Here is a 23,254-nt window from a genome sequence, read left to right as displayed (position 1 = left end):
GAGACCGAAAAACTAATGAAAATGTGACTGCAAAACCAAGTGAAAAAAATGACATAGTGTGTCATAGATGTGGTTTTGTAGGACATATAAAAAGAAATTGCACGGTAATAGAAGCCAATTTTAAAAGTGGATTTCCACAAAGAACCTCGGTAGTGTTACAACCGGTGGTTAGAAATATACAAAATCCTATTATAAAAAATGTAGATAAAATGGAGATATCTAATACAGATCATGATAGAATGTGTTTCAAATGTGAAGAAATGGGACATATTGCTATACATTGTATTCAAAGTGTGAGTGGGTCACAGTGACTAAATGATTTGAAAGAGAATCATATAAAAATAGATAAACTAATTTTTGAAAATATTAAATTTTGTGATATATATAATTTTATTAAAAATTTTGTGGATATATATATTAAAATAGATAATCATCATGGGAATGAGGATTATACATTGAAATTTAACTTGAATAAAAAGAGTTGTAATGTTGGGAATTTTTATGGTCATTTTATGAAATAAAAAAATTTTAATTAACCAATAATCTGAATAAAAAGGATTATTGTAATCAAATGAGTGATATATATCCAAGGGAAATTTTAAATAAAACCATAAATGAAATTCAGAGACTTTTAAATTCTGAGATGAATTTAGGTATGAATATAAATTATATTGACAATGAGATTAAAATAAATGTCATTCAGCACATTAAAATGCCTAAAAATTTAATAACTGAGGGAGCAAAGGAACAGAGTTCATGTCCTCATATTAATTTAAAATTTGGTGAACAAATGGTTGAAATGTTATTTGATACCAGGACAAGTATTTCAATAATGTCTAGTGAAAATTTTTATAAATATTGGCCGAATGGTATTGTTGAGACAAAATATGTGTATTAAACAATTTGATGGATCTGAAATCAAAGTTTTAGGTAGAACTCAGTGGGATGTTATTTTCCATGATATTCCTATAATTTTAGATTTATGGATAGTGAATAAAAATGTTGAAACAATTATGGGTTGGGATTGGATTACCAAATTGGGACCTCGAATTAATTATTGGGATTTATTTATCACTGATAGTGAATTAGCTAAAGAAAATGCCGAAATGAAAATAATGGCTAATGAAGTCAGAGAAAAACTTAAAGAAAGAGAATTGAATAAATTAATGAGTGAAATGAAAGAATCTATAGTTAATAATAATATTTGTGAATATCATGCGAAAACCATGATGTATTCAAATCCATCTGAAATCAATAGTGAAATTGATAATGATAAAAAAATTAATAATGAAATTTATGAATTTAATAGAGTTAAAAAGGCTATACCTATTTTAGTGGAAAAATATGGTATAATTTTTGAAGACACTTTGGGATGTCTAAATGATTATTAAGTGGATTTAAAATTAAAAGAGGGATTTTCACCTATTTTCTTAGGGTGTCGTAGAGTTCCTTTTGAGTGGAAAAAGGAAATCAACGAAGAATTAGATAAATGGGTTAATGATGGTATTATTATTCCTGTGGAATATAGTGAATGGGCTACTCCATTAGTACCTGTTAAAAAATCTAATGGAAAACTTAGATTATGTGCAGATTTTCGAGTAACACTTAGCAAATGGGTTGTAGAAGTGAAATATCCATTACCTCGAATTGAAGAAATTTTGGCAAATTTAAAGGGAGCCAAATATTTTTCAAAAGTTGATTTTTCATCAGCATATTTACAATTGCCTTTGAAAGAAGAAATTCATAAATTGTTGACAATAACAACACCTAAAGGATTATTTGCATTTTGTAGATTACCTTTTGGATTAAGTGTATCTGCACCAATTTTTCAGAGAACAATGGCATCAGTTTTCCAGGGTTTGGAAGGCGTATTTTATTATATGGATGATGTGTTGATAACTGGAGTGACGCCAGAACAACATAATCAACGTCTTGAAGAGGTTTTCAAGAGAATTCAAGATAAAGGTTTAAAGGCTAGTAAAGAGAAAAGTATTCTTGGTGTCACCGAAATAGTGTATTTGGGTCATCAAATTAATGGAATTGAAGTGAAACCTCTCGATAAAAATTTAAAAAATATTTTGAACATAAATCAGCCTAGTAATAAAGCTGAGGTACAGTCTTTTATGGGCATGATAAATTATTATCATAGATTTGTGGATAATTTTGCAAAAATTGCAGCTCCACTGTATGATTTATTAAAAAAAGGCGTCAATTTTGAGTGGAAAATTGAACAAAAAAACGCTTTTGAACATATAAAGAGAAAAATTGGTGAGGAACCAATTTTAGTGTGTTTTAATAATGACTTGGAGATAATTCTTGCTGTTGATGCGTCAAATAAAGGTGTAGGAGGTGCATTATTACATGTCATTGATGGTTTAGAGAGACCAATTATTTTTTTTTCGAGAATATTTCATGAAGTTGAAACGAGGTACTCTGTTAGAACAGGAGGCCTTAGCGATTATTTTTGGGTTGACCAAATGTCGCGAATATTTGATCGGTAAAAGATTTGTGATTTATACCGATCATAAACCATTAATTCATTTGTTTAAGAAAGATAACAAGGAATTAATGATGTCCCCAAGATTACAACGGTGGTTGTTACTTGTCGGAAGTTTTAATGTTGAAATAAAATATAGGCGAGGAAGAGAAAATAATTTGCCTGATATATTATCAAGATTAGGAGCAGGTTGTGCTACTTCTGAAATAATTGATAATATGATTATAGATAGAGAAGATACTTTAGTGCGTACTTTATCATATATGTTAAAAGGAGGTTATACAACGTGGGAAGATCTCAAATATTATACTTTAAAAGATAAAGTATTAAGACAAATAAAATTATTTGTAACGGGAAAAAAACCTTGGAAAAATAATTATAAAATTTATCAAAAATTTGAAAAAGAATTATCTGTGGTGGATGATTGTTTAATGAGAGGAAATAGGGCAGTAATTCCTTTGAAATTACGTGCTAAAATAATTAATTTATTACATGCAGGACATCAGGGTCAAAGTAAAATGAAATTTTGGGCTCGTGAATATGTGTGGTGGCCTGGAATGGGTAATGATATTGAAAAAATTACAAAGGAATGTGTTCCATGTAATACATGTGCCGTTATGCCCCGTAAAGAGATGGGACAAGTATGGCCAAAGTCAAAGAAACCATGGGACCGTCTCCACATAGATTTTTTTGAATTGGATAAAAAATCATATTTTTTAGTGGTGGATTCATATTCCAAATGGATTGAATTTGAAGAGGTTCAGGGGTTAACAACTAAAGTTGTTATTAAATTATTACAAAAATTGTGGGCTAAGTTTGGTATTCCTAAAATAATTGTATCGGATGGAGGTCCGGCTTTTATAAGTGAGAATTTTAAACAATTTTGTAACTCGATAAAAATTAACCATATTTTGACTCCACCTTATCATCCTAGCTCTAATGGCCAGGCTGAAAGAATGGTAGCCATAGTGAAAAATTGGTTAAAGAAATTTAAACAAGAGAAAAATGAAGTCTGGTTAGCCCAGTTATATTATAATAATTCAAGAAATAAAGAGGGAGTTACTCCTGTCGAATTATTTTTGGGTAGAAGAACCAGATTACCTTTAGATTTTCTTAAATCAAAAGAGATTGATAATTTAGAATATTATGGAAAAAGCAATATAAAATTCCTTGTGGGTCAAATTATTTGGGGAAGACTTTTTGACCATAAAAAAAATGGGAAAAAGGTATTGTTTTGGATAATATTGGGAATAAATTGTGAAATATAAAATTTGATGATGGTACTGTGGGAGTACGTCATAATGATTTTATTAAGGTATATAATTTAAAAAAAAATAATAATAATAAATTTGTCCATAAAGACCGGAAACAAAGTTCCTATAAATCTTTAGGACAAACTTACTTTGTACTTAAACAATTTAGGGTTAAATTTATACAATTAAGTATCAATGAGAAATATAAATTAGATAATTAAAAATATATGTATAGCAAAAAGGTGAATAAACTGAGAAGAAATTAATAAAAAAAAATACTTATCATTTTAGAGAAGAGTGAATAATAATAAAAAATTGAACATGCAGATTTATGGGGAAATCTACTCTAGGGATATATGTTTCATTTTATAAAAAAAAATATTATATCACGTGATTCTATGATATTGGTCTCAGATCTTATAAATTTACTAAAATATAAACTTGTGAAGAAATAAATAAGTATATGGAGATAAAGAGGATTAAGATTAATATGTTTTATGTGAAAGTGAAATTTTATTTATTTTTTTTAAAAAAAGGGAAGAAAAACATAAGGTTGTTTTTATGTTAAGACTAATATGTTTTATGTGGTTTTATAAGAGAAATGAAATTTTATTTATATAAAAAAAAAAGGAGAGAAAGACTTAAATGTGTTTTCATTTTTATTGCGTTGGACAAGTAAAAATAAAGTATTTATTTTATTTAATTAAAAAAAATAATAAAATAGGTATTCATGATTATAATTATGAGGGAAGAATTTATTTTTGTTGTTAAAAAAAAAAGAGAGATACCACATGATAAAAAAATTTTAATTATTAATTATATTATTTTTGAGAAAATAAAGTTAAAATTTTTTTTTATTTAAAAAGAAAAATTATATTAAAAAAAATGAACTATAAATTGGACACAGAGGACCACATAATATAATTGAAAATTATAAAAAGGAGAAAAATATCTATTAAAAAGCCCAGTGTGGACAGCTATAAGCGTTGCTTTAGATGCCGAAGTTTCGGACACTCAATTAAAAATTGTGATACCAACTAAGGTATTGATGAACCAAGAGTGTAATGATTATATGAGTGACTCGGAGGAAGTTCCTGCAACCAGTTATTTCTGTGGAAAAACTAAAAATGTACTATCTGGGGATAGATATGTAAACTATAATAAAAGAAACGAAATTGAATCTTATAATCAACAGTATGGAAATCGACCATGGCCATCGACCAATTATGATGGAATAGGGAAAAAATTGACAGAAATACAAGCTAAAAACCTGAGAGAATCAAATACATTGATAGAGAATAAATTCAAATATTATGCTAAGACGCCAACTATCAGTGACAAGGCTACCAAAATGAGTTCGACAGTGATTAAAATGAACGACAATATGGGTTTACAAAAGAAATATAGTCGTATGGAAACTGAAGAAAACGAGATGTTGAAAGAGGACAAAGATAATGAATAAATATAGAAATTTCAAGTTGACATATTTTTTTTAATTATTCCGTCTTGGTTTTTTTTAGGGCGGTCGTGATATATATTTCATATATATTTGTATTAGATATTTCATATATGTTGGTATATTATATATATATATATTTATCAATATTATATTATTATTATTAGATGATAAATGTCAATCAATTATTAATATATATTTAGAAACATAAAAAATATTGATTTTTGTTTATATTGATTGATAAAGAATTAACGCGGAGGAATATATGAATTGTAAAACAAGAAAAGAATTTTTATAGACATTTTTTGAGAATTATTATGATTTTTTATGATTGTTTTATAAAAATATTGGAATTAATTTTAAAAAAAGTTATAAAATAAAGAAATGTTAAATAGTAGTAATATGTTCAAAATTCTAACCATTAATATTAAGTTATAATAATAATCGGTGAGATTATTGAGAAATTATAAAATATAATAATAATCGGTGAGATTATTGAGAAACAATATTATAAATTATTGAGTGTTATTTTATTGACCGTAAATTAAGTTTTTTTCTTCTTATGTTATATCGAATGACCCTTCGCGATTTATATTTCTACTTAATTAATTTATTTTGTATTATAATATTCAAATCTAACTTTTTATTTTCCTTATATAAATTATATTTTTTAAATAGAAGTATCATAATGTAATTTAAGAATAAATTTGTTTTTGTAGTTGTAAAATTAAACATAACATTTATTAAATCTGAAGTAAAGAACCAAAAAAATTTCCGCAAGATGGAGCATTAACAAAAATAGCAGTTTAATTTACAACAGAATATGAATATATATTTTATAATATAAAATGATATAAATTTAAAATTAATGTAAAAGTTTTTTTTTGTTTAACTAAAATTAGAATGTTTCATTTCACAATTAATTTTTCGGTATAAAAAATTCTTATATGTTATTGATTTTTCGGTGGTTTTTATATAATCTCCGTTAAGGTTGGCTGAACAAGCCCTAATTCTAAAATGACAATATTTTTTGCTTTATTAGTGTCTGACTTTAACCAGTATAGTAGTCTGTATAAAGGAAAAAATTATTATTAACAAGAATTTGACCTACCTTAAGATTAAAAAGTTATGAAAGCATTTATTTATTATCAATGTATAGATCATAATTGTATATTAATTTAATCTATTTGGTATACAGAATAAAGAAAGAAGAAAATTACTAAAATAGATATCGGGGCTTGCACAAATATTTGATTCCTTACTCAAATGATAATCATAGAAAGAAACGTTATAAGCAAAATGAAAACTATAACGATACGCTCAAGCGTGAAGTGAGCCAGGATGTTGGAAACACTAATTCTGAAACTTATACTAAACCATTAAGTAGGGCCTTATTGGTAGATTTTATTACTTTATTCTCTTTTATAGTTGATTTAAAGAGGAAAAGAATTATTGGTAAAAAATATAAAATAGTCAAAATTAGCATCATGCCAAAAGTAGTACTAACTAACTGGCTTTCTAATATTTACGCCTTATTAATTTTTTAATCTATTTCGCCAGTCATTAAAAAAGTTACCGAATTATGAACCGAAAACTAACTATGATACCACGTCTTAAGTGTAAAGTTAGCCAAACATCAGGAAGCATTATCTTGAAAATTTATGTCAATAATTAGTGCGTATTTCATACTTCTTTACTGCTTCAACCCGCTTGAAAGATAGTTTAAAGAAAAACATTTTTGGAAAATTAAATAAATTGCCGAAATTGGTATATTATTAGATTTTTTCAGTAAATAAATAAAAACCAGTTATAAGCGAGGGAAAATATTAGGCTGAATCTTAAATATCGAATTATAAATTTTCATAAATCAATTTGGTAATACATTAAGATTTCTCTTTCCCCAATCCAAGTAATTTTTGAATCTTATTATTCTATAATCTTTAGTTGTTTTTTTCTTTTCGGTTTGTAATATAGAATTAATTTAAATCTCATTAAACAAGATAGAACGAAGATTTTAGAAGCACAGAAGTAATTAAATAAACTAAAAAATCCTATCATCTTTTAAAATATGAGATTTTATATGTCTGATACTTTTATATTTAATAGCGGCATAAGAAGGTAACCATATAGAGTTGTAGCATTATATTGAAATAGGAATAAATTAAGGATTGGATCTTCATAATGAAATTGACAAAGTATATCTTTTTAAAAAGGAATATGACAAACTTGACAAGTTTTATGCAAGAAAATTTAAGTTTATTCAAAAAACTTATAAATAATCAAATACTGGATCAAAATATGTAATATCTCCAACTTATTTTTTTTCTATTGTATTTATGATCTCTATTATTATAGAGAATTGTAATGGCTTTGAATGAAACCTTTTTTTAAATATAGACAGGTTACAAGGATTTTTTTTTATGTTTACTTATTTTATTTTTTCTTTATTTTTATTTTTTATATTTTTTTTTTATCTTTCAATTATTTTATTATATTATTTTTCTTCGAATTATAATTCATAAATAAAAATGAACATTGAAAAGTTATTATATAAATAAATTATTCATTACGCGAATAAAATTATATAAAATATATTCTAATCATCATGTGAGATGAGGCTGCCAATGAAGCTGATGTAATTAGCCTTGTGAATTGCTATGGCGAGTCTTTGTCTTAAGAAGAAGCCTTCACGAGGTTCATCTGTTAGTTTACGGATTAGCGATCCAAGTTCCTTGAAGAAAGAAAGAGCACGATTCCCAAAGGTAGTCAAGGTAGTGGAAATGATGGGAATGAAAAAGTGATCTTGGGCTATCTCTGAATATTTTGCAATTTTTAGAAGCTCCTTGTTCTCCAGAATGTTAAAGGATTGCTTGGAAGGAGCCAATGGATCAATACAAGAGTAATCCCAGACCAAGAATTGACCTCGCTTCCAGGGAATTTGAGAGATCCCGTCAGGGCGTTTTCCATCAGATCTGAAAAGACCAGAGGTTTCGAGAATAGAAGGAATTTGAGCGGATCTCAGAGCTCTAAGAATTATAGAATTGCAAATGTTATGTCTAACGATGCGGCCTTTACATGAACGACAATGTAGACTATGTCTTCCACTCAAAACAGCAGAACTGCAGCCGGCACAGATGTGGGGTTGGGTTACTAAGCAATTTAAACGGTTGCCTATAGCATGAGTTAGCTCATTTTGGGTCAATTGTAATTGTAAGTTCGCGGATGGAATGGCTTCGAGAAACTCATGTCCAGAACCATTAAGCAGAGAGGAGATAAGGGACGGTCCAATGATTGCATACTGGAAAGGAGAGATTCGACGCAGCTTGCAATAATGGCTTATCCCAGTCCTTCTGCTTGTTCGTTTCTGGAATTGGGTGGTCGGCAATGAATCGAGATTTCCATTCAATGATGGCACTATCAAAGGAAGGGTCAGAATTTAAGGAATTAGGATTGACTAAATTTTTGGTTAAAAGACAGCTCGATATAAAGGCAGTTAAGTCAAGATCGGAAGGGGATCTGATGCCTAGTCCTCCCATCTTGGTAGGAAGGGTGGCTTGTGTCCATGCTAATTCATGGAATTTTATATTAAGGATACTTTCAATTAGGACTTTAATCCCATTTTCATAAATGCCTAAGGAAGTGGGAAATTTAAAAATAGGGGTAGAGCGGAACGCGTAAAGAATTTTTGGGATATTGAAGAAATTTTTCAGGAGAAAAAAGGCTTTATGAGAGGGGAGAAGGGAAAATAGGTCAGCCAACTCATTAAGGGTTTCGAGTGTAGATTGTAGGAAGGATGATATGGCTGTGTGTTCACCAACGGGAGCACCCATAAAATTTCTTTCTTTTGTTTGATTTTTTTTTAAATTCAAAAAATTTGAACGGTTTTTAAAAAATAGGGGAGACTGTGGTTAGGTAAACCCCGGGGCTTGGCAAACCACTTAATCTCATTTTAAAATTAAATATACCAGAAGGTTAAAATTTTATCCTAATATAGTTTTCATTAGTATACATCTATGGACAAAATATATTTTGAAATAATTAATTACTAAAAATTTTATTTAAAACATATTTTTTTTTTTCAATGTTAAAAACATTTTTTTATGGAAAATTTTTCGTGAATCGTTTTTATTTTAGTGTACCCATTTTATGTAAATTTAAAATTTTTTGGATACCGATCCCTGAATTTGAATCCGAACCTGGTTCAGAGATTTTTCACTGAACCCAAACACAAACTTCAACCCTTTTTTAGAAGGGGGTTCACAGCCTTGCTTTTAAGTAAGTGAACCCATGTGGTTAAAAGAGATTTTTTAAAAATCAAACAAATACTTATTCTATAGAGTGAACATTTTTATCTTTTTATCCCAACTATAAATAATAATCTCTGTGATTTCATTTTATCAACTATATAAATGTGTTTTTACAGGATTTTTAAATTCTTCCATCAACAAAATATATACGAAATAAATCTAATTGACTTACATATGTGGCAATTTCAATGAAAGAAATGTCCATAAGGAAGCATATCCACTGGAATGGTAAGCCATATCATGGGTTTAAATACTTTAAAAAATATTTTTGATAAAAGTCGTCTTTTAACTTTTTTAAATATACCCGGGCCAAATATTTTAAATCGCCATTATTACCTATAAAAATTAAAAATAAATATAATATATTTTTTAAAAACCCGGGCCGGACTGTACAAATGGTACCTCTGCAGGTCTCTGATATTAAAGTAACAATTAATTGTAAGTATGTATATATATATCTTCTTTAATTATTAATTTGAATAGCATTAATATATCAAGATGATTTAAGCGATATTGATTGGTATTTAGTTAATATTAGAAATAACGGAGGGGGTATACCTTTCATCTTTTATCACAAGATGATGTCAAATAACATGCTTATTTTCAAACACTGAATAAAAAATTTATTAAATATAAAAAGGTTGCACATATGTTAGAGAATTATGTATTTCCTAATAAAATTGGTTTCCAGTTTGGCACTGCATATGCTAGATTAGGAATTAGGATCCCTTAGTCATTTCCAAATATTAATTAAACTCATAGTCATAGTCCATAGATATAAAAACATTTTATTTCATCATGTTGAGAGAAAAGAAAGCTTAAATTTAAAAATAAATTAAAAATATAATAATTTTAGAGCCAATTATTTTTCCATTATACAAAACATATTTTCCTGTTTTTATAAACTTTTACTTTTTCATGAATTATATGGGATTATTTTTAATTTTTTTAATTTATCAATTTATTTATTCTTCCATAAAAAAATCAAAAAACTTTTATACAACAATTATAAATTTATGTCATTGTTAGTATAGAATATATACAAAAATTTTGTTGTAAATCAAACCATCATTTTTGTTGTATAAAAAAATGTAAACTTTATTTTTATAAATGCTCCATCTCGCGGAAATTTTCTATTATACATGTTTTTTAGGTACTTTTTTACTATAAGCTCTTTTTAGAGCCATCGATATTTTTAAAATTTACACTCATTTTTAATATATGACTTGTTATATTAGATATATTTTATTATTGTAATTTAAAAATTATATCATTTTAAATTGAAATAAATGGCTGATTTAACTCCTAGTAGACGCATTAATTTTTATCCAAACACATTATGTTTTTTTATCTAAGTTTTATTAAAAACATTTATAACGACATCAAAATAATTTTCGGAAAAGAAAATATCAATATTATCTAAAAAAAATGATTTTTCTACGAGATATATATATACACAAAAATATAAGTTATAAAATAAATATGTAAATATAACACAATTAAGGAACGGCATTCGCCGCACCGCTGGATTAGGGCGCATTTGTCTTAAAAACGTTTAAGAAAATGAATACAAAATTTTTATGCAAAGTGAAATATATATTTTTATTTTATATTTAATTTTTTTATTATGGTAAAAAAATACATTTGATATAAAAAATTATTTTGCTAATAAACTTAACTATTCCTTTTCTACAGACTTGAGCAATGTGCCCAATTTGGTTGCATTTATAACAAGTGGCATTCTTGAAAAAACAATTTTCCCTTCTATGGTTTTCGCCACAGGAGTGGCAGGGATTTGGTTTTTTGTAGCTCGTATCATAATTATTATATGATTTTGATTGTTTATCACTATTAACTTTTTTAATTATATTTATATCATCGCTATGTTCCTCTTCTAACTGATCGATTTTATTTCATTATTAATTTTGTTTTAGCTATTTGAATAGCCTTGCTTACAGTGCCTTCCATTTTTTATGATCAAATAATAATAATTTTAATTAAATTTTAGAGAATTGATTTTATTTATTGTTAAAATAATATGGTATAAATAACATCCCTTATTTATTTTAATGATAAAATACAATAAAATAAATTTCAAAATGTATAAATTTTATACAGATTATTATATTAAAAATTTATTGTATATAACTATATTTAAAAAAATATAATTCAATAAAATATAAGTAATTCTTGTACGGTATTTAAAAAAAATATTATTTAACAATTATAATTAATACAAATGAATCAAAATATAAATAATTCATATTGCAAATGCAATACTTTTATTAAAAATAGGCAGAGAATATAAAGTGCAATTACACATGAAAAGGGCCTGCAAATTTTTTGATCTCAATACCAAAATACGACATCACAAAGTAACTTATTATGTAAATGAGATTTTCTTAATATCCTCTCATGCTTCAAGTGTTATCAACAATTCAGACTCAACTGGCAGAAGAAAATAAAAGCTTTTTAAAATAAAATTATGACTAATAAATCTTTCATTTAATTGAAGTAAAAATGTATCAAAAAGGGGAATAAAATATTTATTTTATAAAAATCCTCAATCGTAAATGCATCAATATTTAAGCGATTGGACTGTCTAAAAACTACTCTAGGTTTAAAGATTTCAATCCCAAACATATTAGCTATCTCCTTTACTTTCTCGTATATTTAATGAAATTTCCATTCACATTATCTCTATTTGTTAATATTACAACATTATCCTTTGCCCAATTCATAACCTCTCTTAAATCCAAATCAATATTTTGTAGCATTTGCTAAAATCATATGTATAATTTAATAGAAAATATACACATTGAATTGATATTAAAAATGTGGCTTCGTAATAGCCTGAAAAAGATTTTCAGCATCTGCGGAATCTTTTACTTAAATTGATATGTAGGATTCGAGCGCTACAAAAATAACTTCATATAATTCGATAAAAAATCTCCCTGATTGTTGTCTTTCTATAAATAGTTGGGCAAAATCTTTTTAGTTTTTTTTTGATTATTTGAATCAAAAGCTGCCTCTTCTTGGGTGGTGTGTAAAAATCACAAACCGATGATATTGTTTCTATATTTTGAAAAATATATTAGAATTATAAAAAGATATCTATAATACATAATAAAATCCAATAAATTCCAATTAAATTAAAATATTTTTACGTAAACTGTTCCGGATGTCTCGAATTTCGCATGCCTATATATCATCAAATTTAGGCAATGTGAACTACAGTGAACATATAGAGCTGTGCTATAAAGCTCTCTAATTCTTGACTGCACTTCTTTAACGTGACCACTCATCGAGGGAGCTCCTTGGCCTCTCATTAGATTTAAATTTAAATAGGTCTTGAATGGATGCTAAAAATTTTTGGCTAACATCTTTGATTTAGTGTCATGTAAGTCAATAGATTGAATAAAGTGTTCCTTCATTTTGAAATCACCTGATTCCATATCAATAAATCCTACTGCTATGGATAATTACTCTATGTTACTAACATCCGAAGTCTCATCCGCCAAAACACTAAAAAATGGTGATGCTTTCACTTTTGAAGAAATTTCTTAATATAAACCTATTGCATATGGCTATTATTTCATTTTGAGCATTTTTAGTAGAGCTTTCAAAAAGCTTATAGTTATCATAATTATTACATAAAAGTTTCAACAATTACTTGAAACTTACTTCATTATGAGAAGAGTATGTAAGTGTGAAGGGGCCAGCAGATATTCTATGAGCTCTTAATTCTAAGCCCTGCCTCCCTAACCAAATGATTGCATCAATTATTGTAATTATTCTTGCTCTGTTGGTTGTGACAATATCAAAAAAATTTTTTATTCACAAGATATAGCAGTTTAAAATTTGGGTCTGTAATCACCACGCTCAATGCTCACTTATTTTTTTATAGCAAATGCTTTTGAGGATTAACCCAATACTATCACCAACCCCAACAATAATTATTTATCATTCAATATTGCTTGATAAACTATAATTTGTTCGGTTATAAAAAAAAGAAGTGGGATTATGTTTTATACATGACATTACCCACAATAATATTTTTCAATCCATATAGCCAGAGGGTATCTTCCTAATTTACTGTTCTACATAACAAAGTTAATTTTTTTTTATAGTATATTCTTCTACACATAACATGACTTAACTAGAAACCAATTTTTTTTTTAGTTATTTTTTAATAAAGACTGGCAGAAATAGGTGGACCTGAGCGATCAAATTTTAATATTTTTAAAATATTTTTAGGATAATGTGCTTGCCACCTAAGATTAAGTGTATAAATAAATGTTTTAAAAACATCGATCAATATGGTGAGCAGATGGTCTATTTAAAATTTAAGGTCTTAATTAGGCCATAAAGCAGTTAAATTTTATTATTATTTTTATAGGCATAATTTAAACTAATAATAGGTAGATTAAAAAAATCATTTTCTGTCAACATGGCCAGCAGGCTGTTAAACAAGTGTGAGGCCAAAATTTGGTGTTCTAATTGAAATTTTTATGGACTATTAAAAAAAATTATATTTAATAAGCTTTCCATATGATATGCAAATATACCCAAATATCAAAAGGGCGTTTATTTTCGATCAAAATGGTCAGCGTCGTAATTCCGATATAAAATAAAATTCTAACATTTAAAAATATAAGATATTTTTTAACACTTGACCTCAAAAATAAATAATTTATCACCAAGACTGACAGCAATAGTGACCTCTCTAGATTATTAGGATTAAATCAGCTGAGCAATCAAATTTTAATTATTTAAAATTTTCTCCTAGGACTTATGTCATTTAGAATTAAGTTTTAGGTATTATAAATATTATAAATATTTTGGGCCAATATAAGTATACGATACTAAGTCATATGACAACTGAACAGTCAAATTTTATTATTTATTTAATAAACTCTTAGAATATTTATTTTTCTATATATTGGTTTAAACTATAAAAATATTTAAAATGATAATTTTTGATCATTGTTAGCAATATGTGGCTTATAAGTTTATGCCCATATTAGATTATGTGGCATTTTATAGGAGAATGTTTTACATATAACATTACACTGCCGTCATGTGAGTGTAAAAGTCAAAATTCAGTGTTTCCAAGAAATTTCAAAGTAACTAATACTTTTTTTAAAATTTATATTTAAGGTTTAACTCTGCATATATATAATATATGTGACAGCCAAATCGCATAGTCAGTCAGTTCTCTTACCGGCATACATACTAACTATGAAAGTTACAAAAAATTTATAGCATTGATATTCTAGACATTCTGGAATATATTTTGAGGGGAGGGGGGAATCAGATTATTGAAATTTAAAAAAATCAATTTAAACAGATGATCAACCAACTTTAAATGATTTATTTAGCGCGTTTTATTAAATTTTGTGTAGAATACCTATCATATAAATTTCAGACACATCTATGAGATGTTACACAATTTGACTAAGGCAATCTGAGTATTGACTGATGAGATTTGTTATATATATATTAGAATATCAAAAAACTCTATTTCCAATTTATTAGCTTCTTTTCTGAAACGTTATTCTAATATAAATGCTTTTTTTTCGGTATTTAATGCAAAATAACGGATAAAACTTCATTCTTAAAAGGGTAACTACTTGCTAGTTACATTACAAAGTTACTTTATAACTTATTTATAATACTAATCATTAAAGTTTAATAAAAATAATAATTATACAATTGAAAAAATCAGATAATAACATGACACGTGAATGAAAAGACAAATTATTAAATCCTCGAGATAAGTCTGTCCTTAATCAGGAATTGAGATCACCAAACATAATAAGTATAAATCTACAACTATTATGGCAAATCTGTGACGAAAATAATAAAAGCCTTCCTTCGGGTCCGCAGTTTTGAGAGTTATTATTACCACGTGTTTTGATAAAACTCTGTACTTTTGACCCGAATGTCATAGTGGTTAGGAAAAATGGGATGAAAAATAATGATGAGGAATATCTTGATATTTTTTAGATTTTACCCTTTCTACGGCGATAATGATGTCCCTATCAACTTTGAGGGCGCGAAAGAGAAGGCTGGCACAAATGAACGTTGAATTGCAATGAGTCTGATATTTTTATTAGGTTTTGTAAGCACGAGATCAAAATAAAATTGGTTGGACAAAAGGTAGGGTGTCACAAGAGACTATTCTATTACATAGGAAGATGATGGAAGTGAGAGGATTATTTGATCATTTATGTAGAGACCTGTTGAATCTTGTAGAAAAATTGGTCATATGCAATCGAAAAACATGAGTGATGGAGGAGGAAGGGTTAGATAGAATGCTTTACGAATAATTTTTAATATGTATCATTGTCAAAAGAAACTATGGTAGAGTCGTAGGTTATACGGATATTAGGGAATGTGATATTAAATTTAAAAATCTGATTTTTGCCGAAAATGCATTCCAATAGGGTATATAATACCACCCTATAAATTTCAGATATTTTTTAATGAACATTTAAAGAAATTTCAATTTAATTAAAAATATTTGGAATAATTATGGAAAAATTAAAATGTTTTCAAAATATGGTGATAAAATTATCTGAAATTTATAGCGTAGGCATTCAATACATATTGGAATGCATTTCTGCCAAAATTAGATCTTTAAATTTAATAAAAAGCGCTCAATTAATGATTTAAAATGTTAAAACTTACTTTTGGAAAAAAATATACATCATTATAATATTTATATGCACCGAAAAAAAACATAACACAATAATATTTATTATTTCATATTTTTTTTTGAATTTGACTTTAAACAATAAAATGTTTTCAAAAAAGGTTCTGGGTTTTTTCCCAAAAATAAGCTTCCCTAAACTAACCAAACGTTCTAGAGGAACGATAGATGTGAGAGATTATATTTAATAAACACTCATTTTAAATTTTGGAAATCATCATATAAAGATCATATATATAAATATTCATATTTTTAAAAGTAACTGGTTACTTTTCTAATTGCAATCCGAAAATTTGTAATAATTATTTTTTTGTTTAAATATAACAAGTTATTGTGTGTAAACAAACAGCAATTTTTCAAAAATACTTGCAACATTGTTATGATATATAATTACATTACAATTATATAATTGTCAAAAGACAAATACTACAGAGCGAATTTAAAATATATAATAAAAGAGTATAGAAAGAATGAAATAATGAGGGAGGAATAAAAATTTACGTCGTTGTTGTTGGGGAGTGAATAAGCAAAACTGATAAAGTTTCTGCTCAGTATTTGGAAGAGTATTCTCTGCCTAAGATAGAATCAATGGTAGGGATACTTTGCTCAAGTCTTTTATGAAGTTTAAATTTCTTTCTTTGATTTTTCTATGGGGGGAGAGGGGGGGGGATAAACGGTCCTATAAAAAATATTGATTATTGATTTTTCCGTGATATCTTCTATATCATCTCCGTTAAAGTTAGCTGAAAAATTGGATTTTTAAAATATGTTAATGTTCAGGTAGTCAGCATAAATAAAAAAATATATTTTAACAAAATTTTGGCTAAAACTCAAGATTAAAAAGCGATTGAAAGCATTATTCTGAAATTATCAATGTTTAGTGCACAATTGTAAATTAATTTAATTCATTTGGCAGACAGAAGAAAGAATAAAAAATTGGCATTATTGTTAGAATGAAAAATAGAAATAGGCTTGCGCTAATATATAGTGCCTGACTAGTACTCTTAATTCCTCAAGAAAATATGAGAACCACAAGAAGAAGCTGAGTTATCCACGTCACGCTTTAAGCGTGAAGCTAACCAAGTTTTTGGAAAAATCTGAAACTTATATCAAACAATTAAGAATGGCTTTATTATAACATTTTATCGTTTTATTAAGTTTGGTAGAGAGTTTAAAGGGAAAAAAATTATTAGTAGAAAATTAAAAATAGTCAAAATTAGCATCATGCCAGAATAAGAATATAGAATTAATAACTAGCCTTTTTTGTGATAATATATAGTGCCTTTTATTAATTCTTTAATCAATTTCGCAAGCCACAAAATAGTAACCAATTACGAACCAATTAGATTGATAATATCACGCCTTCAGGGTAAAGGCATTTAAGATAAAGTATTATCTCTGATCTTTATTTTAGGTAGTCAACCTTTTGGTAGATGGTTTAAAAAAAACATTATTAGCAAAATAAAATATCAAAATTGGCCTCGTGTTAGAAGTATAATTAGAGAAGCAATGAACAATTTATAAAGCACGATTAGTATTACTAATTCATCAATCAGATTTTTTAATAAACTAAATAAAAAACCAGTTATAAGCGAAATAAAAACTACGACAGCTTAGTCTTAAAATATCGAATTTTAAACATAGTAAAAAATTTTTTTAAAAATACTCTTTCAAGAATTTATTTTATTGTTTTACATTAATATTTTCTCTCTTAAAATAGAATATTATTAATTGTTTTATAGTATAGATTTCACAGATAAAGGTTAAATTCTTTTTATAATATTTAGTTTCAAAACTTTATACAGACCAGAAATATTATACTCACAGCCCACATCACACTTTGTTAATAGTGAATTAGCTTTATATTTTATATTGTTCTTCATCTTGCAAAAGATTGTAAAAGATTATAATTAGAAAACTTGTAAACTATGAATTTAAAATATATAATTCATTGCATAATTTGTGAGTTTTTATTCGTTTGTTTTTTTTTCAGGCTTAGTTAAAACAACCAACCATCTTATTAAGCCAAATTTAGACGAAATGAAGGAAATAGATATCATCGTCACGACATAAATATATGTAATATTAAAATGAACAATTAATTCATAATAAAGCCTCAAAATGTAATTTATAAAATATAAATTAAATTTAGGTCTTATAGCCTTAAAGCATATTATATTATAATTTGGCCTAAAATTATTTCCGTTATATCAACTTATTATATCTAAGTTTTTATCAAAACGAAAAACTTTGGAAATCATAATATAAATTTTTTTTTAAAATCAATTAGTTTATAAATAAATCAACAAATACATTAATTTAATTCGTATGAGCAAACATCCTTTTGTGATTGTAATGTCGTATATAATTAACGTAACCTTCATTTTGTTTCGGTTTTAAAAGATTTTCTACACCGGTTATTTCGGGTTCGGACCAAGAATTAAGCCTAATCATCACATTTTAATTATTAGAATCGGAACTCCGGGTTCAATTCGGTCCAGGGTCTGATTAGTCTTTTCAGAGCTTTGTTTACTCACTGGAAAACATTTGGTGTGCTGTTGTTAACAGTATCATATAAATTTAACGGCTTAACCGAGTGTCTATCAAATATTTGCCTTTTCTATAAAATTAGTTATTTGATATCGTTTTTTTAACATTATTTTTAAGAACCTTCATTATATGTTTCTAAGGATAATTTCATGCACATTAATTTGAGCAGTTCAAATGACTGTAAAGATGCATCGATATTGTAATAAAAATAGGATTTAAGCGATGAAAAGTAGATAATTATGACTTTCACTCTTTTAAAAATACCTGTTTGGCAGGGCAGTATGTGCGACTATACTCGGAACTAGTGTTAATAAACGGCTCCATATGAGCCATTTTTAAAAAACGTCTAACTAAATATTTTATTCAGAAAATATTACGCAAGCCTGGAGATATTACCTACAGATAACACAAAGGTTTGCACATCTATTAGAGATATCTCGAGGCTTAGGCATTATCAAAAAATATTGAGTTATCCGTTTATAACAATCGTCTCCACCATTGAGTAGTGTTGTTAAACGGCTCGTTTTGAGCCGATTTTTATAAAAGGCTAACTCAATATTTTAGCCAGAAAAATATTGCCTAAGCTTAGAGATTCGATAATATAGGTCTAGACCTTTGTTCCTTTTATGAACAAAATTTTCAGAGTTGCGTAATATTTTTTAGGATGGAATATTGAGTTAGCCATTTTTAAAAATCGACTCAAAACGAGCCGTTTAACAACACTACCATTAAGAATGTTTTTTTTACACAATGTAACTACTCTATATGTGGGTTAAAAGTACGAAAACCTTTAAATTATTTTGAATTCTAACATTTTAGATTAAATTTACACTTAAAAATTTACCAAAAAAAATTCGTCATTCAAAAATAATTGAACTCCCCGTAATTTATGCTCATATTAAAAGTATGTCCTAAAGGCGATTAACGACATTATGCAAAACAAACAAAATATTTTAAAGAATTTTTGATGTAGGGCTTTTCTAATGTATAAATGATTAACTCAAAATTTCCCAATTTTAAACACAAATTTTTTTTTAAATTATGTTTTATAGATTAATACCGATTAAAGGTGAGGAAAATAGAACCTACAATTATGATAAATTTTTGTAAAAAAAATATTTGCATTTTCCCTATTTCAACGTTTAAAATGGTTCCTTCTTATCTAATTATCAATGTGATTCTCATTCATTATACTTATTATATAAGGCCCCAAGGTATATAGTATTTTTTTTTAAATTTAAATTATAATTTTGTAATTTGTCATAATCGTAAGGATATTTTAAAAAATCGGAAATTAACTGCTGCCGTTCTATATTGATTGGTTGTTTTCATCATCCAATCACATGTGAAGGGGTAAGGAGGTTAAAGCTTTGATGTGAATCCTTTAGTTTTTTTTTTCTAGGGCCACTTGAATTTTGTTTATATTTCAAGAAATAAAATTTGATAGATAGAATATCTTGTTACCTAAAAATAATTTTGAAATGCTATCTAGCCAACGATACCTGAGGAGGTGTCTTAGTATCTCTTAATTTCTGTTCTCTAAATAGAGAGTATTTTATGCAGAAAAACAGCTATGGCACTCTTTTTAAACGTGTAGATTTTGACATGGGGTGATTATTATATCTCTAAAATATGATTAAAATGTGTACAAAATTTTTTTATTTTAAAAGTCGAATAACTGGAATTTTATAAATTAAGTTCCTTTTTTTTAACAGTTATATCTTAATACATTCTTGATTTACGAGAAATAATAAATCAGCTGGAAGTATTGTAAAAAATAATAATTTAAAAATGATGATCAATATTTTAATGTCTATATGAAATCCTTGGGGGATTGAATCTCTCAATTTTATAATCATTTTACTGAAAGCCTGATTTAACTAAAACAAATTTTGCATGAATTTCTTAAACTAATTCTCATAATTTTTTACGGATTTTTCTCATGTAAAAACAAAATAAGTAAATAAGTGCAACAAAGGTTTAACGGCGAAGATTGGCCGAAATATCATAGGAAAGATACTCTATAGATTAAATGGTTTAAAATTGTAAGATTCTCTCTTGATTCCATACAGTTGCGACATATCAATATATAATTATATGTTTTACCCCCCTCCCCCAACCCCTTCCATTTTTCCGTGAAGAGTCATGTTTCTATCATCTTATTCTAACTAACACTGATATCAAAGACCTGCAGATACTGTTTTCACGGCTCGGATTTGTAAAAAAAAATTCTTATTTTAAAATATAAATATCTCAGCCCGGCTTGGATTATTTAAAAAAAAAATTATTGGCATGGGTGTATACAAAAAAATTTTCTATTCGATATTTTACCGTTAGGTTATCAGCGAGAATAATTTTTGAGAATAATTTTTTAAATTATTCTCTCTAATCTAAACTGATAGAGATTCAATATAATACAAAATTAATAATATAAAAATTTTATAATTGATAAAAATCATTTACTTTTCAAAAACATTTTTTTGGCAAAAAATTTAAAAAAATTTCGACATTTATAAATTCTAAATTAATTATAATTTCTTATTTAAAAAAAAATGAAGTGTAAATAATATTTTGTTAATATAATCTATGTCCCAATATATGTATTTATTTTTAATTTTTTTGTATAATAATAATCGCGATTTAAAATATTCGGCCTGGCCCTGCCCGGGAATTTAAATATGAGGACCGGCTCGGGTTTAGGTTCGTTTAGGGGCAGAACCTGCAGGTCTCTGACTGATATTTCGAAATTATTTATTTTGAAGGTGCCATCAATTGCGAGTGCTCGACTGTTGATTGCCTTAAACGTTCTACCAAGACTTGCATTTCTAACTCCATTTGTTACACTCAATACGTTGAAAGATCTATGGGACTCTTTCAAAATATGAGCCTAGGTTCGGTTATAAAGGGTTGTTACAGGGGAGTCAACCTGCCAATAATTTGCCATAATAAAAGTCCCAAGAATAGGCTTTACACGCGACTAGCTACCAGGACATGGCCCGTAGTCGCGTGCTGCCAAACGGAAATGTGTAACGCAAATACTCGTTTCTTGAGTGGCGGCGGGACTGATAAAGGTATCATTCATATTTTTATTTATATATCGAACCCTCTTTTGAAATTTGAGTGCTCTTTTATATTACGTCTACCAAAAATAAGAATTCATTTTTTAATAAAATTAGGGTTAATTTATATTTTTTTATTAAAAAAATTATTCTTAGAAGTTTTTCTTATTTCTATGTCTGACTGAAACTAGCGCAGATTTGTTAAATAGGAAAGACATTCTAATTACAAATCGACCTTTATATAAATTTGAGCAGATTCCGAGGAAAGGAAATTATTTCGGAGAAAAGTGGGGAAGAGGTATGTATAATGGACATAGCGCTGTTAAAGAGCTTGATTTCACCAATTTTAAAAGATTTTAACCAAAATAATAATACTCAGGCCTCGAGATTCTGCTAATAGATGTCCAAACCTTTCTGACATCTATGAGCAAAATCTCCAGGTTTGCAGAACACATTTTGGTTAAAATATTGAGTTAGCCGTTTTTAAAAAAATCGATTCCTTTTAACAAAACTAAATGGACATGTAAAGTCTGTTATAATTTATTCTTTAGAAAAAATAACAGGGAATAATATCAAAAAATTAAGTTTAGAAATTGAAGTTTTTTGGAATCGCGAAAAAAAAAATGAATGTAAAGAATCATTTTTCTTAAATTAATTCAAAAACTAAAAATTAATTTTTTAAAAGATTTCCAAAAAAATTTTAAATCCGATATTTTGCTACATATTAACAATAGATATTAATAAGCTCCGAATAATTGTAATATCCAACTCTACCAAAAGAAGCCAAAATTATAAGGCACCGTCGTCAAACGTAAAGCCAAGCTATGATCTAATATCTGTGACCGGAATAAAAGACCATAACAATTATAACTCTCCGCCAAATATAGTTAGCGTTCTTTCTTCTAAAGGAATCTTCCTGGGCGTCATCATGCTTGGCCTATCTACTGTCTTGATATCAGCGCTGTTCCGTTACAAATATTCAATGCTAGTAGAAGATAAACAAAATGATAGTTTTCAGCGTTACGCGCTGTGTTCTCATATATGCAGTAAAATTATTCTAGATGCGGGAGACCATTTGTTACAATAAACAGTATAATATCATATATATACGCTGTACACATTATGTGGAAATGTCGAGAATAAAAGTACAAAAGAAAAAGGTTATACCAAACTATTTCAAGTAAATTCTGTATTAATGGTGAATAAATCCTCACATAAATGAGGCTTCGTGTAGATGTAATTTTATATTATTCTAAATTAAGTAATAAAGTTAGGCAAAAATTGACAAGTGTTTACTTTTTTTTTAAAATTTGAATTTGTATATAATTAATTGAATTTAAATTATATATTATATAATATAAATAAGCCACGCGCGTATTCCTTGTGGAATCTTTTTTAATTCATTAAAAAACGGAGA

The 23,254-nt window shown here is 27.2% G+C and overlaps 1 protein-coding gene and 1 long non-coding RNA gene across 8 annotated transcripts in view; one reads left to right on the top strand and one right to left on the bottom strand.

The window, feature by feature from the left end:
* The window catches only part of LOC135923935 (uncharacterized), a 26,749-nt gene extending 5,524 nt beyond the window's left edge, over nucleotides 1-21,225 (bottom strand). For 3 of the 5 annotated variants that reach the window (XR_010571301.1, XR_010571303.1, XR_010571305.1), the window contains exons 1-2: nucleotides 21,110-21,225; nucleotides 9,686-9,849 (exon numbers count right to left, since the gene is read on the bottom strand). This is a non-coding gene — a long non-coding RNA (uncharacterized LOC135923935). The remainder of the gene's footprint in view (nucleotides 1-9,685; nucleotides 9,850-21,109) is intronic. The other 2 variants (XR_010571304.1, XR_010571302.1) reach the window with 2 other exon arrangements.
* LOC135923933 (uncharacterized) lies at nucleotides 18,545-23,254 on the top strand. 3 transcript variants are annotated; one of them, XR_010571299.1, is made up of 3 exons: nucleotides 18,545-18,654; nucleotides 21,541-21,849; nucleotides 22,572-23,254. XR_010571299.1 is itself a non-coding variant. In XM_065458956.1 (3 exons), exons 1-3 carry the CDS (start codon nucleotides 19,872-19,874, stop codon nucleotides 22,922-22,924), a joined length of 783 nt encoding a protein of 260 aa, XP_065315028.1. In that variant the 5' UTR covers nucleotides 19,836-19,871; the 3' UTR covers nucleotides 22,925-23,254. The 3 variants fall into 3 exon arrangements, 1 of the variants encoding a protein (XP_065315028.1); XR_010571300.1 differs by having other exon boundaries at nucleotides 18,565-18,580; XM_065458956.1 differs by lacking the exon at nucleotides 18,545-18,654 and adding an exon at nucleotides 19,836-19,992.

Source organism: Gordionus sp. m RMFG-2023, chromosome 2 (assembly GCF_954871325.1).
Source record: "Gordionus sp. m RMFG-2023 chromosome 2, tfGorSpeb1-WG-v2, whole genome shotgun sequence".
In the NCBI taxonomy this organism is placed as follows: Eukaryota; Metazoa; Nematomorpha; class Gordioida; order Chordodea; family Parachordodidae; genus Gordionus; species Gordionus sp. m RMFG-2023.
Note: the sequence above shows the minus strand (reverse complement) of the source record. Positions and strands in the feature narration are given on the sequence as shown.

What these genes read in the sequence shown, in the direction of transcription:
- LOC135923933 (XM_065458956.1), top strand. Translation starts at nt 19,872, where the DNA reads ATGATAAATTTTTGTAAAAAAAATATTTGCATTTTCCCTATTTCAACG. An exon ending in TTATTATATAAGGCCCCAAG is followed by an intron (nt 19,993 to 21,540) that starts GTATATAGTATT and finishes TTTATTTTGAAG; the next exon opens with GTGCCATCAATTGCGAGTGC. An exon ending in TGGCGGCGGGACTGATAAAG is followed by an intron (nt 21,850 to 22,571) that starts GTATCATTCATA and finishes TATTAACAATAG; the next exon opens with ATATTAATAAGCTCCGAATA.